Raw genomic sequence first — 1310 nt, 5'->3', positions numbered from 1 at the left:
AAAAAAAAAAACCTTAATAAAACAAACATTTGCAACCTCCCAGCAATGATCCACAATAAAATGCATCATATTGTGCATATATGCATAGATCATTTATATATATAATTTTAATGGCAAAAAATAGCACTTAATTTCTACTGGCTGTGATAAAAAAAAATATATATATATCCACTAGTCTTTTTCAAGTAAACACACAACAAATTAAATAAACAACCTGATGCTGAAAATTTTCTGCTATTCTATGATATTGTTCTTCCACAACAAGCTGTGTTAGGATGTTATATAACCTCACCTCTGAATGCCGGCCTCCCCTGAGTAGCAGAAGAAACCACAGTCCTCCAGAAACTTGCCGATCTGAGGTTTCAGGACAGTGCTGAGCTTGTCAGTCTTCCCACCTTTAACCATCTGATGATAGTCAAAGTTCAACATTCTCACAGCGTTCGTATGCTCTGAAGCTTTCAGGTGACTCTGTGGGCGAAGACAAAGATAGTCTTTATACAGTAAAGAAAGCGGAACAACTGCTCTATGGTTTTGTCATACTTGAGTATTGAAAGACATCTCAAATAATGCATTGTAGCCTGACCAACCCGAATATTTGCTAAACGACAATCACCTGGAATGCTTTGCTGAGCATGTGTTCACCCTCCTTCATACCCAGCAGGTTGATGATCACCTGTTTGCCATACAGCCTCCTCAGAGCACTAAAGTGTCTGGACAGGAAACATCACAAAGGTTTCATGCACATTTCAACACTAGGGATGTAACGGTATGAAAATTTCATATCACGATTATAGTGACCAAAGTTATCACGATTATCAATATTATCACGGTTTTGTTAAATTTAGATGAAAATGTTCAAAAAGAACTGATACACACACTGAAAACATTTCAATACGTTTTATATTTGAAAATCAACAAACCACAAATACAATTAGCAGCTATATGCACTTTTTTTAGCATAAACATTAAATTAACATTAACATGAAGCCCTAATAATAATAATAATAATAAATCACTTCCTTCTGCCACCTTAACGCGCAGCGTTGTCAAGGTAACATTTGGTCAGTCATTCCCTTCGCCAAGGGAGTTCCTAACGCTTATACGAGACAGTAATGCCCTGCACCCTTCAAAGAACACACTTCAAGGGCTCTGCCCTTCGAAGGGAGTAGGGCATAGGGATGCTCACTTCTGTTTGGAATTCGCCCCATGTCTCTTGTATCACCGCAGAGGCGCGGACGTGCTCTCTCGTTTCATTCAAATGCAGCTTGCCGTCTTGCGTCTCAGTTTTTGATTGTATTAAAAATGAAATC

At 38.2% G+C, this 1310-nt stretch overlaps 1 protein-coding gene across 1 annotated transcript in view; it reads right to left on the bottom strand.

Moving 5' to 3' along the window:
• LOC107718780 (synaptojanin-1-like) overlaps positions 1 to 1310 on the bottom strand; it is a 27252-nt gene that overhangs the window by 14963 nt on the left and 10979 nt on the right. The window contains exons 6-7 of the mRNA XM_016526007.1: positions 614 to 710; positions 293 to 468 (exon numbers count right to left, since the gene is read on the bottom strand). Of these exons, the coding sequence (XP_016381493.1) occupies positions 293 to 468; positions 614 to 710 (273 nt within the window). The remainder of the gene's footprint in view (positions 1 to 292; positions 469 to 613; positions 711 to 1310) is intronic.

This window comes from Sinocyclocheilus rhinocerous, unplaced genomic scaffold (assembly GCF_001515625.1).
Source record: "Sinocyclocheilus rhinocerous isolate Xijiao unplaced genomic scaffold, SAMN03320098_v1.1 scaffold1655, whole genome shotgun sequence".
NCBI lineage: Eukaryota > Metazoa > Chordata > Actinopteri > Cypriniformes > Cyprinidae > Sinocyclocheilus > Sinocyclocheilus rhinocerous.
Note: the sequence above shows the minus strand (reverse complement) of the source record. Positions and strands in the feature narration are given on the sequence as shown.